The following is a 15218-nucleotide window of genomic DNA, read 5'->3' on the forward strand; positions in this document are numbered from 1 at the left end:
AAGTATATTCCATGTGAACTAGTTAGCGAGCTGTGGGTAGTTTCCCTGCAGAGCACTGCAGCATTTCTGTGCCCCATAGTCCCTCTGATTTTTGCTGAGAAGATCAGTAGCTAGCCCCAGAGACAGGGCTTGGAGAGAGATAGGCTCGGTGCTGGCCCTTGTTCAGGAAACACTGCCCTTCTGCTAAACTTCAGGATACTCACATATTTCCATTTCTTTGTGGAAACATTTATAAGTTTTTACTTAAAATTAGACAGAAAGATAGAGCATGCCCAATTCAGAGAGCATTCAGCAATGTGGTGGACATACACAGTTCCAGAAAGGCCAGTGCCTTAATTGTTGACACACAGCTGTGATGCATGAATCCCTCTCCACTTCCTCAGCGAGTGCCTTTCCCACCAGGTTATCACTCACTGTGGCTCTCTCTCAATTTCTGTTGCTGAATTCACACATGGGAAAAGATTTGAGTGTGACAAACATTTTTCTGCAGTTTTGAACAGAAATTCCATCTCTGAGCCAGGAAAGCTTTTCTTCAGTAGATTGGTGAAAGCTGGTACGTTCCCAGAAAATGTTTGGATTTGGTGAATTGGTATTTCCAGTCAAAAGCTATCAAATGATTCTGCTTTTCGTTTTGATGTTGATCTTGTTGCAGTGCAACCACAAATGGGAGACTTATTTTTTTATGTTTTTTTATATAAGAGTATTTAATCTCTTTGTATGGCTTAAGGTTTCAGAAATAATCTTTCACATCCTTTCTGTATAATGAAGATGATCCTTCCTTACCTACTGAGTTACCTGTAAATACCACCAAATTGCATCTGCTACTTTTAGGGGAAAAGTGTATTATCTCTAACTCTGTTTTAAATCCTGCAATCACTTCCATGAATAATCCGAAAACCATCTGTTTTTTTTCTTTTCTTTTTTTCAATCAACTTCCTCTCTGTTCTTATTTTAAAAATTTTCCTGCTCTTATCATGCTATTAGACAGGTACAATCAATAATAAGAGAAAATTGCAGTAACTTTACTGGCCATGTGTCCTAGTCCTTCCTTGGCTTCACTGTAAGATTTTGAGAAAAAACATGCCAGCTCTCTGGCTATCATGAGACAAATATCTCCCAGTCTCTTTTCTTGGAGTTTACTGCACTTTTAGTAATTGAGTACTAAGGGAGTCCAGGTTGGTGGCAGTCTGATCTGCTCTAAGTGTTTAACTATAAAAGATGCCTCCTACCCACCTCAAAATTTCATGCCTAAATGCTTCACCTCCATGATGACATTTTCTAGCTCCCACCTTTAGTAAAAGTAGCTATGAATTTGTGTGAGTTTACTGAGATTGAGTGATTATTAGGAATTAAATGTGTAAAGTACAACTTCTCAATATATTTTTTCTCTTCTTTTGGTTTCAAAACTATTGCACAAACACTTCAGTCTTCAAGGACTGATTAAAGCTAGATAATTGATGTTCTGTAAACTCCAGAAGCTCAGTGCAGTCCTTCCACTAACTTTGAATTCCTTTACATCTTGAAAAACAACTTCCAAGGCACTTAAACAGGAACAGTGTATGTATAGTTTGTGGGGCAGCTGTGATCCATGAAGTCTTTGAACGCAGCTTTTGAAATCACAGCTGTCCCAGCCCTTGCAGGTAATGCTGAAGTTCCTGTGATTTAGTGGTTTCTTTCCAGTGTTGAAGCCAGCAGACCAAGCTAGAGTTATCCACTGGCTTGTAACACTGTGGTGACTTTTATGTCAGTCACATGCATTTGTTTCACATCCCCAGCTTGATGTCCTACCTACTGGGTAGACCTCTTGACAGTAACAGGAGGAATATCATTGATAATACTATGCATTGTTTTTCTGCAGACCTATGCTTGAGGAATTTCTGGCTCAGGAGGCCTATCATGGCTATCAAATTGCTTTCTCTGATATTTAAAGACTTTATTTTGTGAGAAGTAGAAAAGGAATTTGAATCTGTTTAGGGAAGAATTAACTTCTTAATTCAGCCAGTGTAATGGAATGTCAAGCAAAAGGGGGAAGAAAAAAAGGTAACTTTTACATGTCAAAGCATTGGAAGTCTTATTGCTCAGCCAGTTGAGCAGTTGATTTTGAAGTTACTGAGACTTTTCTCTGTTTATAAGAACCAATCATGTTTTCTAGGGAGATAGTTTGCTGAAACTACTGCTGTGCCAGCCCATCTTTGTAATCCAGAGATATCCTGGTTTCAAGGGATATGTTGTGAGCAAGTTAGGGTAAGAATTTGTAATCAGTTCTGAAATTGGAGTAAACTGCCTTACCCTTCTGGTGCTTGCATAGGGGATGGAAAAGGTACAGTGCTGTAAATTCACACCTTGCTTACTCTGTGATAGTTATTCCCTAAAAGTAAAGCCTTCATGTCAAGGATATGTTGCTGTCTACTTTGTATAGCTCAGAGAACAAATGTGTTGTCTCAGGATTTCTGAATTCTTGATTTTACTGCTTGCTTACTTTATTACTTTTGACAAATGACTTTCACAGCAATTTATATCTCACTCACTATTCCATGTCTAGTAGCAATATAATAATCAGTATCTATTCTATCTAATGTCTACATTATAGAGGCATTTTAAGATAGAAATATCTTGTGCAGTGCTTTGAGCTCCTGAGATAGTACTTCAGTATATCATCACAATTTTAGAGTGATAAGTGTATAATTTTTCTTCATTTTCCAGATGTTCAACTTGCCCATGGCTCTTTTTATTCCACCATCAGTGTTTGCTGTTCATCTGCAATTTAATCTACTTTACCAGTTTTGGATACATACAGAGGTAAACCCCCGTTTTTTTTAAGCCATGCCTAAACAGTTAGCCTGGAGCAGTGTCCTGGAAATCCACTAGCAGCTGATTTATTGTGTAAGAAAAATCTTTGTCTGACTTCTTTAAGGAGAAACATCTGTTCATTTTTATTCCTTTTTCTGAATATATATTGCTAAGTTTATAAGAAGCAATGAGGCCAGTTGGTCCCAATTAGATTTAAAAAAAAAAAAAAAAAAAAAAAGGAAAAAAAAAAAAGGAACTGTAGAAACTGTAGGGAATCAATTTTTTTTATTTTTTATTTTTTTATTTTAATGTATTTTTTTCCTATTTTGCAGCGTATTAAAAATTTCTGGTGGATAACTGCATCTGATTTCATTTCTAAGATAAATATTATAGGGAAAAGTGTCCAAAAAATAGCGCTTAAAGATTGTTCAGAGTTGCAAGTCAGATATTATTTCCATCTTAATGCATGTACTTCTTGGATGAAAAAATTTAGATTCCTGATGGCTATTTGTTTATGTCTGTACCTGTATATTTGTTTTGTGAATGCATACGCAAAATCTATTTTAATTACTCATAAAAGTAATAACAGACTGCAATTATTAAGTAGTTTCCCACATTTCTCAAGTAGCTGAACTTCTGCCTTCTCCTGAGCACTATTTTTTTGCATATTATGTCAGTAGCCTCTGCTTACCTTACTCCGTGATACTTTTAATCCTTTTTACTCTGATGATTCAAATACCTTTTTTTCCTCCATTATGCCATCTAGAGGACAATTTATTTGGAAAACAATTTTGTTCTATTTATTTGCTATTCTAGGTGATTATGTTGGCTAAATTCTTGTTTTTATTTTATCTTTTCTGTGTGTTTGCCTAACTATATATATGTATATGTATGGTATATATAACAAAACAACACAACTGTTAAAAAGAAACTATTTACAGTAGCCCAGTAGCAAGCTTTTGTTACTGACATTTCAGTTCTTCTGGACAAATTTCTAAACAAATTAATACATGTCTCAAGTTCTGCAACATCATGTGAATAGCAAAGATTTACAATAAAATGTAAAAAACTTCACCAGAACTGCAATAAACTCAAGTTAATGTTGTCAGAATGTTTTGAGCAAGTATGTTCCAACAGTTTGAAATTATAGCAAATAAATACTCTGAGCTGAATGGTAGCAGTTTCTTTGACCATAACTTGGGATTTCCAAATTGGTTTTTAGGTGTTTTATTCCTAAGAAAAATATCATGTGCCTCATTTAGCTGTTCTCTTCTGTCTGAAGCTATTTGTTCCTTGGCTCAGAGATGTCTCTGGTGTTTAGCAGTAAGTCATGAGTCCCAGCACTGGTGCCACAGTGTACATCTAAAGTGAAATTCAGAGGCTTATGAATCACCTATATCCTTCTAAAGTCTGAAATCCTTTATTAGACTCTAAAGCAGTTTTCATATTGTATGAGCTAAGTTTAGACAGTAGTCTAAACACTCACTATTTCACTCTTGATGAAAAGATAAGCCCTTCTTACTGCTAAATTAGTGTGTCAGTAGGAAAACAGTGGATCTTTTATACATATCCAGTTGATCCAATCATAGATTTTTGTTTACTAAAGAGACATTCGTAGTGTTGATATTATTGAAATTGCAATGCGAATAAAATCAGTTGAAATATGTTGAAGCCATGCTTTAAGGTCAAAAACAATGTCAAAATAGAAATAGGATTACACCCTATTCTTCTCTCAAGGGTAAGGACCTAGTAGACAAGAGAACATAAAGGACATGAAATAGCAGCAGTTATTGTAGACATGGAGCATGGAGGTTTAAACTAACAAGTATTTTTGATGAAGTTAAACTGATTTTTAACTATTACACTCAATGTGGTTTGTTTTGTGATAACTCTTACAATTTAGCTATTTAGAGATTTTCCCTGTTTTTTTTTTTTTGTTTGTTTGTTTGTTTGTTTTCCCCTAAAAGATATTTTCCTGACTTTTAAGAGTCTTAAAAAGTATATGAAAGTTTGCATCTAAGGGAAGGAATTTTATTTAAGTCCAAATTTCAGTTTGGGATGTTTTTGTTGCTTAAATAAATAGTTGGTATTAGCTAGCTTTTGTCCTTTTAAAATCTAACTTTTCAAAAGCCACAAAATGTTTCAGGATTGTTACTGACAGACAGAAATAGTCCATTTCTGTTTATTTTCACAGGTGATTTCGAAGGTCTATGGCTTATATTAAACTATATCCTTCCGTTATGCATTTATAACAACCAATAAGTTAGGTGTGTTTATAACCTGATAGACACCTGTGAAGAAACAGAAATGAGTTTCTGTTGGTTTAGCTGTAATTTTTATGAGATGTCAGATTGTATTAGTAAAATATCAACTGAGTCAATCTCTGTTGGTAATAACTGTGTAGGCAAATTATTGCTTGCCTGTTTGATCTTTGATATGCATTAGTTTCTGTTAAATTTTCTAATCTGGGGAAAGAGATTGTAATCTATGCCTTTTACCATACTCATAGAAGTCAGATTTGTTAAAGCATCTTTTTTCCCCTTGTTTAACTCTTCCTGCATCATCAAAGCAGATGAAGGTGATGCATTCCAATTATCAGGGAATAACATTGCTGAGAACAGGCAGGAAAGGACTGAGAAACAATTTAGCAGCACCTTATGTAGGCTGGCAAAAGGGAATTGAAATTACTCTAGACATAGTCCTAAACGTATGTGTTTATGTCAGAAAACACTGATTCAGTTGGTCTGAAACTCGCTGCAGAAGTATGCCATGTATGCCATATTTATTGCCACCTCCACCCCCAAATTCACAACCACGAGACACAAAAAAAAAGCAAAGAGAGCATGATTTCAGTAGGATGCTTCTATACTGAGCATAGGTTGAAGCTTGACTTTCTTTAGATTTGACTTATGCTCTGTTTTCTTCAATTAAAAAATAAATAAATAAAAAAATTCAAAGACAGAAATTGTGGAGACTTTACTCTTTCATTGGGGGGGGATTCTGTTTCTGCCATGCAAAGCATATCAGCTGACAGTAAGGGTGAATTATTGTGTCTTAGTCCTGAAGTCTTTAAGTCCATCATTTCTTACCTAGGAAGACAGAGTATTTATAAACAATCTTCAGTGGATTTTGAAATGCAGGCACAAATTCAATGAGGAAATTTAACAAGAATGTTAAAGAACAAAGTAAAATTAATAATACGCATAGTTATTTTAAGCAACAATATGCTTGTGAATACCAAATCAATATCAAGATCTGTTCTTTAAGATCTAGTGGACACAGACAACTCTTTAAGAAGTAACTATTTGAGACAAATGTCCAGTGGGTGGCAGTTAGAAGAATTATAAATTCTTCAGGACAATGTGGTAAATTAGTGACAGCATTAGACAACAGATAAGATATTCAAGGGGGTAAAGAGCAATGTTCTTAACTAAAAGAAAGTTTTGATTAGATATTTTTACTTAGAGGGTGGTGATGTTCAAAGCTCGGTTGAGTAGCTTGGGTAGCTTGGCCTGGTGGCTGGCAACTCTGCCCAGGCAGGGGGCTGGTTGGAACTGGGTTGGCTTTATGGTCACTTCCAACATAAGCCATTTAGGGATGCTGCTATTCTGTACACAGTTATTATATTCTATATTCAGGACCAAACAAGTGAGACTGGTCCTTTATTTTCTTCCATATTTTATTTTCGCATTTTCTTTTTCCAACATTTTGCACATAGTGTGCTCCAGTCTCTTTTAAATAAACAGAAAGGAATGCAGATGCAAACAAGTATAAACAAGTGTAAAAAAGGGTTATTTAAAATATTTTCAGTAGTCTAGTAGTTTTAAAGCAGCTTAACAATCTGTATCTTAAAACTGAAAATGAGATTTTGTATTAAAAAAGCATTTCAGCAAAAGTAGTGGTTTACTGTGTGTTCGAGTATTTGCACTGGGAAATGGATGCGTTTTGTTGTTGTCGTTGTTGTTTTGGGGGGTTGTTTTGTTCAATGGGAGGAAGATTTTGGAAATAAACTAAATTATTTACTAGTGCACAAAATAGAGATGATCCCCTGATAGGTTTAAAAAATAATAATGCTATGAGTTTGCAAAGGTATACATTTGTGCTTAATTTATTGTACTGTAAGTAGTTCCTTCTCTTAGTCTGATATTCAGTTTTCTACCTGATAACTCTTAGTGATTGAACTGGGGTGCCAGAAACAACCCATGTTGTTTGAGTCCAGGCTGGATAGGGCTGTCGGCAGCCTGATGGTTGGCAACCCTCTCTACAGCATCAGTGTTTGGAACTAGATGGTCTCTAAGGTCTTTTCAAACCTAAGCCATTCTATGGTAACTTAAATGCTTCTTATCTAGCTTCTCTTTCAGCTAAGCTGATGAATAGAGAAGGACTTAATAATATCTGAATCATTTAAATGGGCTGAGTAGTTCCCTGAGCTTGCTTAATACATTCTGCAGTTTACCATGCAGCTCAGCAGCTGAGATCATTTTCATTCAAAAACTGCCTACTCAGTAATGAATTTATTTTGGAAGTCTGTGATGGATGGGCAATATCCAACACAGGAACCCTTCTCATCCCTTTCTGGAGCTGGATCACTAGTGAGACCAGAAATGAAAAGAGTATGGACAAGAATATAAGCAGAAACTTGATTTGTCATCCTAACAATTTAGCCCTCAAGTTAGAGTGTTGACTTCTGCTCCTTGCATTAAAGACTATTCTTGCAAGATACAGCTATGAAATGTTTAATCTGGCGGTGTTGTGTTTTATCAATGTACCTCTAGAAACCCTAAAACCAAAAAAGTTATTTCAAAATTTTTATTTATGTCATCAATGTCTATTCTATCTGAGGAGAATTATCAAGGTGCATGTGAAATGGGATAATTAGAGATAGAATACAAAACTTTTTGCATTCTGCAGAACAATCTAAGCAACCTATTTATCAATTGCAGTTAATAAAGTAATGAATGAATACTAAATTACTGTGAAGATAAATTAAGGAAAACAAATTCCACTAAAAAAAAAAACACCAAAACAAAGCAAAACAAACAAAACTATATATTTCTACATTTGAATAAAGTTACATTTAATAATCTTGGATTTTGCTCATAGATGTACTCACTGAGTAATTTTAATTGGTGATGGCTTCAAAACCAAAATAATATTTGAAAGGCATTTATTTATTGAAAAAACCTAAGTGCATGATGATGACTATATTTTTGTCATTTTAAAGAGGTACAGTGAAGAGCTACAGTTTAATATATTTGGTTTGTTTCAGCGCTGGCACATGATTTATTGCTTTGCTTTTTTCTCCACAGTCACCAGCATGTATTTGTCAAGCTGATTAAAAAAGTACTGAAATTGTATAGCAATTTTTCTCCTGGAGTTTGTTTAAAGTGCTCAACTTGATATATGACTGGAAGAGTTACTTCCATTGTGCTCTGCTATTTGTAATATTGCAATTAAAACAGTAAGTTAATTATGGTTTTCTTTCATTGTAGTGGACAACTTGATTGACAGATCCAACATTTGCATATCTTTCTACTAGAAGGCTTAATTAGAACGTACAAAAATTTAAAAAACAAAATAAAACACTCAAATGTTGCATTCACTTGATGAAAGTGGTAGCTGAAATATTCATGTCAGATGTCTGTTTGATTCAAACCTTACCTTCTGGTTAAAGCATAAACCAACAAGAAGTGACAACTGTCTGCCTTCAAGATAATTTATTATAAACACATTTCTTAAGTCTGTGTGTTTATTATATAAACATACCCTAAACTTGACTATCCTTTAAAACTAGGCTTTCACCTCCCATTCCTACAATCCAGATTTGTCAGAAATTCACCCCCCACCCCAACCCCCATTAAACTCTTTATGATCCCAACAGACATGATTCCTTTGGCTTTATTTTATTTCTAAACTATAAATATTGTTTTTTCGTTCCTCAGTGTGGAAATTTGGCTACATCCATTTTACATGCTAACTGGAATAGAAAACTGCCTAATCAGATAGGAAAACAGTTGGTGGTATATAAATCAGGGTTTGCTGAGGATTTCAAAGTGTGAAACTGGGCAGACAAGCCTGTATCCTAGGAGATCTGCCTTTCCCTAGCCTCCCTGTAGAGAATTCACATGGCAAACATGATCACCAGGGCCATCTGTATAAATACATGGGTGTGTTGTCCTGAATTAACACAACAGCTCTATTGGGAATGTAATTAAAGTCTTATATTTAAATTTCCCCACCAAACTGTCTGAAGTTCAGATTTATATATCAGGAATAAAAATCTTATCTTACTTTTGATGAAGAAATCAGTTGTAATGCCTGTTCTACTACCAACTAGTCTAGCTGAAACCCCAGAGTTAAGTTAAGCGTACTCTTTAATGATGCTCCAGGGATGAATTTACCTTCTTCTGTCCTGCAGATCTTTAGCACTATGCAATTGAAAGTCATGCTCTGATACAAACAGCTTTTCTTATACTTGAAGAAGATTTTATTTTTATTTTTTTTAATTTAGCAGTGCTTTTACTGTAACATTGCCTCCTCTGCTCTGTCGACATTCCTTCCTAACATTCATGTTGAAACAGAGTTAAGCAAAGATTCATGTTGTAGTGGTGACAGGAGGAGTTGTTACACAAGATGTAAAGTTTCCTTTGGATTTCATGTCACGATTTTTTCTCATTATTTAAACAAGAACTACATTGAAGTGGTGCAGGTACCAGGCAATAAAGATTTCCCTTGGTGCTGACAAACTCTGAGACCGCAAACGGACGTGCTTACATGCCGCAAGAGACTGCATGATGTTCTTTTCCTTTAGGCTAGGGATTGCTGTCACAAAGGAAACATCTTTATATAAGACCTGTTATTATAGAAAAAGAAAAAGAAAAAAAAAAAAGAATCTTGTTTTATATGAAGGTTTGACTTCTGGAATATTTTGGTGGAAAGTTTGTAAGCACATAGCCTGCTTTGTTTTTTATAAGCTACTCTTGAAGCAGCTTCAAGTGTTCTCCTGGTAATTCTGCAGTATTATTCTTGATGCATTAATGTAGGAATATGTTGCTTTTTTTTTTTTTTTTTTTTTTTTTTTTTTTTTAAAAAAAAAAAAGGTAAAACTGCTCATTTTGAGAAAAGACCTTACTAGTCTTTTCTGAATGATGTACGTAAGATACGTATATAGCAAATTCATGTGTAGTTTATCTAATCTATTTTTAAGGTTTTGTCAGGTGAAAATTGTTTTGTAGCTGTTTGATATTAAACAATAAACAAAGCAAATAGGAAAAGAGTTTTTCTGGAATGCTGCAGGACACTGTGGGCCAGTGATACAGTTGCTTAGGTGAACACAAGGTGTTAATTGGGAGATGAAAAATAGGAGACTTGGTTTGATTTAGTGAAGTAGTTACCTCTATCTAGGAAACTAATGGAGGAATACCTCCTCTCCCAGCCATATTGGTCATTATTTGTATATAATTATAAGATCATTCTTGGAAAAGGTTTAGCAGTGGAAAAGGCTAATTGGAGTAACTTTGGAAAAGTTACAATTGTTACAAAAATTGGAGTAACACCTTGGAAAAGGCTAATTGGAGTAACTTTTCTGTCTCTCAGGATAAATTCAAGATGATGATATAAACTAGAATTATTTATACTCAGAAATAGCATCCTTTTCTTTCAGTATAATGAAATAAGGTTTGCGGTAAAGGCAATAGAGACATTGGACCATGGCATTTCTACTATATATTTTTAAATTTAATTTTGAAACTAATTTTCAGTTTAGGGAAAAAAAAAAAAAAAAGAAAAAAAAAGTAGAAAGTATATTATTCTTCAAATAAAAATCTCAATTGTCAGCCACAAAATATGTGATTTATTCTGATATCATAGGGAGTTTATATATATCTTGGTGACTGATTGCAACTGCATAGTGTGCCTGGCTACTGCTAGTATAAATATTTACCTACAGCATTGTTTGGTGTTCTTCAAGGAAGATGTCTGGACGCAATGACAGACATCTGCCCCACAGCAATGAGGGTAGTTGACAGCTGAAAGGCTGATTGGTAGCTGGATTATCTCTGTAACTTTCTAGGCATTCTTTTGAACATTTACTGTTGTTCTACCACATTAAATTTTGTTACTTGCCAACTTCTTCAAAGTACTTTTTTTTTTGTTGTTTTTGCACTGTGATTTCAGTAGGCTCTTGTTAGCCTCAAATGACAGGGTTAGAGAGTGTAAAATCTTGCCTAGCAAAAAAAACCTTACTATCCTAGCCTTGGCAATTTATGGATCTGCTCATAAGTTTTGCCTCCTGTGGCAAGGTGGCAGAAAGTAGAAAACATCAACAAAACTGAAGTGTCCTTCAAATTGTACTACTGCAGAAGGCTTCAGAATCCACCGTTACAGAGGTGATGTATTCCTTCTTGATGGTATCATGTAAGTTTATGTTTATAAAATATGTGAAATGCTAAAAGTTTTCCACTGGCAATAATTTTTAGTTTTTTGTCTGTTTGTTTGTTTGTTTGTTTTACCTATTTTAGAAATGCGGAAAGTATAGAATTAAGCATATTGATTGCAGAAATTTCTAGAAATAGCATACTGTACCATTTTGATCAAAATTAGATGTGGTCTAATAGATAGATAGCTGTTCTCTCAGGTGCTGGGCTACAGTTCAATCCAAGTCATTTAGTTCATTAGTTCAATTTACTGGTTACATCTCACATAGCTTAGTACAGTGGGATTTTCTGCTTGAGAGATAAGGGAAATTGAGCTAGTATGAATGATGAATTGTTTCTCACCTTTTGGTGGTCTTTTCAGGCTTGAACTTATTTTGAGTGAGTTCTGAGAAATACAAATGGCCCTACTTATGTTGTCCTTGGCTTTTAAGTTAAACAAAACATAACAAAACTTGTCCAAGTGTTCTGCTTTTCCAGCCAGTCTGCATGTGCTTTTGAGAGAGATGCTCCAGATGTTGCAGTTCTCTCTATCTGAATTGGATTATTTCTATACTCCTTCCTTTACAGAAATGCTCTGCTAACCTAAAAATCAGAAGTTCTTTTCATATTATTAAAGATGAATATAATAAACAAAAATATTTATTAATTTTATTTTCATATTTGCTTTATTCATGAACTTAATTCATAAGCATTTTATGACAAAGCTTGAATCATTAGAGTAAGTTTAGAGCAATCATCACTTTATGCCATTTTTTATCTAGTATTGTGAGGATCAAGGCTGGATTTCCTCTATTGTTTAACAGTTGTAGGTCTCATCATCACTATGAGTTTACACTGGTCTAAGTTGTTCCTGCAACTTTCTTCTCAAATGCACCAATCTGAGTAATCCACATACTGAATTAGATTCAAGAAATGATCCAGTTAAACTCATTTAGAAAAATTATAGTTTCTACTTGCATTGGTTCTCTAATGGTAGGTTTATTTTACTATTTTATTTCTGCTGGGGTAAGATAAAGGTGTTGGTAGAAGGAGAAAGCAGTCAAAGATACTGAAAGAGATTGTTTCTGGAACAACCACTTGCTTAGGCTGAATATTCAAATTACTGGTATCTTAGAGTTACACTGCTTGCTCACCAAGAAATATCAATAGATACAGATAAAAAATTGTGAATGATGTGTATGGAATCATAAACTAATAATAAAAGAAGAAAGTATGCTGATTAATCAAAAAGAAATTTGCTTTTTAAGTTGCATTTTACTAGATTTCCCTTATTTTTTCTTGAAAAATCTCCTAATGAACTCAAGTTAAAGCAAAAAAGAATAGTGTTCTCATCTTTTTAGGCAAATCTCCTGGAAATAAAAATCCTTTTGACTTTTGTTTCCTTTCCCTCCTCTTATTGAATTTATACACTGTTTTCAAATTCAAATAAACATTATTTCTTTTCAAGGTTATCACTAACATTGGTCCACTGGAGTGGATTCTTAATACTCCTAGTCATCACAGAGTTCATCATGGTAAGTTAAAAGCATGACCTCTAATTCCTCAGTGGGCTTTTGCTAATATTCACTATTTGGACTGTAATAAGCAAGAATAAAAAATATATTCTAGTAGTATACAAGGATTCCAATTTTAATAATGGCTCCATTGTTATGTGATAAGTAACATAGTATTAAACAATATTTAAAAATAATTAATTCTTTACTTTTGAGATTAATTGCTGAGCAGAAATGAAACCTGGATAATGTGAGATAACTTGAAGATTTTGAACAAAATAGTTTTGTAAATATAAAGAATGATAGAAACATATCTCACTTTCCCTGACTGCTAAAACATAATCATCTTATCAACTTGTAACAGATGCTCTTGCATTCAAATTCAGTCACTAAATATGCAGTAAAACACGTTTTTCTTTTTGAAGTAGAGCTGTTAAACACTTCTGTGGAATTTAGTTTCAATTGTCTGAATTGTTGAAAAATATCACTTCACACATATATTTGTCAGCTGATATGAATTTCCATCAGTATTCGGAAGAATTTAAGATGGTACTGCATATTTAAATTTCATTAATAACTCCTCTGAGTCATAAAAAATGCCATGAACATATCTGTGGAATAAGAGGGGGGTTTATAGATGTCATTGGCTCATTTAGAGTTCAGAGATAATGAGACAAGAGGTAGGAATGGAGGAGCAAAATAATATGAAACAGACTAAAATGGAATCATATGTACGGAGGATGTTATTAATATTTATTATATCCTCCATGTGTAGAGTGTTTATAGCACTGTGTAGACTTTTTTAAAAGGCTGTGGTGCTGTAACTATCTAATCCTTAAAATTTGCACAAGTACTGGTAATCCTGGAGGGAAACAGTCTGCTCTTATTTGCTATGCTGTAAATCCAGACTAATCCTCTGAACCTGATCCTGATCAGAGGTGAGCAGAATTGAGTGTTGTACAGTTGAACCAAACGAACTCCATGGTTTGATTTTGCTCAAACGTTTGGTAGATATTTCATATACAATGCATTCCCTAGCAAATAGATTGAAAAATCACCCTGATTTTAATAGTAGAGGCAGGATCAGATATATAGCAATAGAACATAGATACATCTGAAAGGCAGCAATGAGATGATTATGCATAAATATATTCAACATGCATTTTCTTAGATAAAATTAATGACGTGATTTTTTTTTTTTTTAACTCTTTATTTTCCTTCATAAATATATTTTTGGTGAATTTACTCACCAATTGAATTCTTTATTTCACAGAAATATTGAGTACAGCATGCTACATTTGTATATTTGAATCCAAGTAGGAGGAGAGTTAAATGCATTGTCAGAAAAAAGAAATTTTGTAAATATGTAAAAGGTAGCTAACTTAGTATTCAGAGTTACAGAATTGTGGGAGCTTGAAGGGACCTCCAGAGATTATCTAGTCCAATCCCTTGCTAAAGCAGGTTCACTTAAATAGGTTGTACAGGAAAATATTGAGGCATGTTTTGAATATCTCCAGAGAAGGAGACTCCACTGCCTCTCTGGGTATCTTGTTTCAGTTATCTGTCACCCTCAAAGTAAAGAAGTTCTTTCTTATGTTCATATGGAATTTCCCATATTCCATGTTGTGCCCATTGCCCCCTGTCCCATAACTGGATGTGACTGAAAAAAGACTGACCCCTTCCTCTTGACACTTACCTTTTTTTTTGGTGAGCAGTGATAAGATCCCCTCTCATTCTTCTCTTCTTCAGGCTGAACAGTCCCAGGCCTCTTACCTTTTCCTTTTAAGGGAAATGTTCCACGTCCCTCATCATCTTTGTGTCCCTTTCCTGTCTTTCTTGAACTGAAGAGCACAGAATTGGACACAGTACTCCAGATGTGGCAGAGTAAAGGGGGAGGATCATCCTCCTTGATCAGCTGGCCAGGATCTTTTTAATGCATTCCAGGATACCGCGGGCTTTCTTGGCCACAAAGGCATACTGCTGGCTTATGGCTAACCTGTTGTTCACCAAGACACCCAGGTCCTTCTCTGCAGAGGTTCTTTCCAGCAGCTTAGACCTTAATCTGTGCTGATGCATACAGTTATTCCTCCTCAGGTTCAGGACTATGCATTTTCCATTACTAAAACTTGTAAGGTTCCTCTTCCAGGCCCAACTCTCTGCCTGCTCAGGTCTCACTAAATGGCCACACAGCCTTCTGATGTGTCTGCCACTCCTCCCAGGTTTGCATCACTAGCAAACTTGCTAATTTACCCCTTAAAAATATTTTTAAGAATTGGTGCTAAGATTTCCTTTTATAACTCACTTGCATATATTCTTAGATATGCACTGACTCATTGATCATTTTTATTACAGGTAGAAATCCTTACTGTATTGACAAAAATTATGGTGGCACACTCATTATCTGGGACAGGATATTTGGTAAGTATAACGAAAACAAGCTGTTCTCCCTTATGTTTAGTTAGCGTGTCAAACAAAGTGTGCATATTTTTATTTATTTATT

The 15218-nt window shown here is 34.6% G+C and overlaps 1 protein-coding gene across 5 annotated transcripts in view; it reads left to right on the plus strand.

Moving 5' to 3' along the window:
- The window catches only part of AGMO (alkylglycerol monooxygenase), a 171886-nt gene that overhangs the window by 74794 nt on the left and 81874 nt on the right, over window positions 1-15218 (plus strand). For all 5 annotated transcript variants that reach the window (XM_015853865.3, XM_085538540.1, XM_085538537.1 and 2 more), the window contains exons 5-7: window positions 2704-2799; window positions 12673-12739; window positions 15071-15136. In XM_015853865.3, coding sequence (XP_015709351.1) covers window positions 2704-2799; window positions 12673-12739; window positions 15071-15136 — 229 coding nt within the window. The remainder of the gene's footprint in view (window positions 1-2703; window positions 2800-12672; window positions 12740-15070; window positions 15137-15218) is intronic.

The sequence above is a fragment of the Coturnix japonica genome, chromosome 2 (assembly GCF_054131305.1).
Source record: "Coturnix japonica strain WE chromosome 2, WE-NBRP24, whole genome shotgun sequence".
NCBI classification, from domain to species: domain Eukaryota; kingdom Metazoa; phylum Chordata; class Aves; order Galliformes; family Phasianidae; genus Coturnix; species Coturnix japonica.